Source organism: Notothenia coriiceps, unplaced genomic scaffold (assembly GCF_000735185.1).
Source record: "Notothenia coriiceps isolate Sejong01 unplaced genomic scaffold, NC01 NC01_scaffold00004495, whole genome shotgun sequence".
In the NCBI taxonomy this organism is placed as follows: Eukaryota; Metazoa; Chordata; class Actinopteri; order Perciformes; family Nototheniidae; genus Notothenia; species Notothenia coriiceps.
The window spans coordinates 894,294-895,286 of NW_011337196.1; the positions used below are offsets into that span (position 1 = coordinate 894,294).

The 993-nt window shown below is 41.7% G+C and overlaps 1 protein-coding gene across 1 annotated transcript in view; it reads left to right on the forward strand.

The window, feature by feature from the left end:
* Nucleotides 1-993, forward strand: part of rbm34 (RNA binding motif protein 34) — a 9,540-nt gene that overhangs the window by 5,736 nt on the left and 2,811 nt on the right. Inside the window, exons 5-6 of the mRNA XM_010767660.1 lie at nt 302-458; nt 690-773. Of these exons, the coding sequence (XP_010765962.1) occupies nt 302-458; nt 690-773 (241 nt within the window). The remainder of the gene's footprint in view (nt 1-301; nt 459-689; nt 774-993) is intronic.

Here is a 993-nt window from a genome sequence, read left to right on the forward strand (position 1 = left end):
CGAATAACCGGTTCTGAACCGGAGTTGCGTTGGTGTGAATGAGGTATCTGAGTCCTGACTCCAATTGCTTCAGAAGTTTCCCCCACAACTTTCACATGGCACATTTCACCAAAGTTGAACTTCAGTCATTTCCCCCCCTCCTCCAAGAAAAATACGCTGATGGTTGTGATTCTGTAGAAATCTGTTGATTCAATGTAGGTGTGATTAAGCTCATCCTTTAATCAAGTAGAACTCTCACTGAATCTAATTTCTCTGAGGTACACTGTAAGAATCTTCTGTAGGAATCTTTAACATCCTGTAGGAAAATGGTTCTCGTGTTCACTTCAATACATTCAGAGCTCTGTAGCAGCTGCTTGTAGTGATATTAAAACAAAGTGTTATCTTCTAAAGATCTGTTGTGTTTGTTCCCTGCAGGTCAGAGAGGACCCCGCCATGTCCCGCAAACTAGCAGCTATTCAGTAAGTTACTGTAACACGAAGAGTTAAAAATTGATGAACTGTCTTTAAGGCGAGGCATGTTTCAAATATCAACAAGTAGGCAATTAAAAGTGGTTGATAAAAAACTATAAAAAAGCCGGACATAAGATTACAGAATCTATACTAAAAGCTGCACTGTAAGATAAAGATAGTTTTTAGATTGAATTATTTTAGTGTCATCCTCTCCTTAAAGATATACCTTTTACTTTACAGGCGCAAAGTTCATCCCAAGAAGCAAAGCATGAACGCCTACGTGGTGTTTAAAGACCAGGAAGGAGTCACCAAGGCGTTAGAGAGGTCAGCCATATACACACACACACACACACACACACACACACACACACACACACACACACACACACACACACACACACACACACAGTTGAACTCTTTGCATGTAACTCAACACTCTCTCTCTCGGTGTGTGTGTGTGTGTGTGTGTGTGTGTGTGTGTGTGTGTGTGTGTGTGTGTGTGTGTGTGTGTGTTTGGCAGCCAACAGCTTCCTGTCAGCGTTGG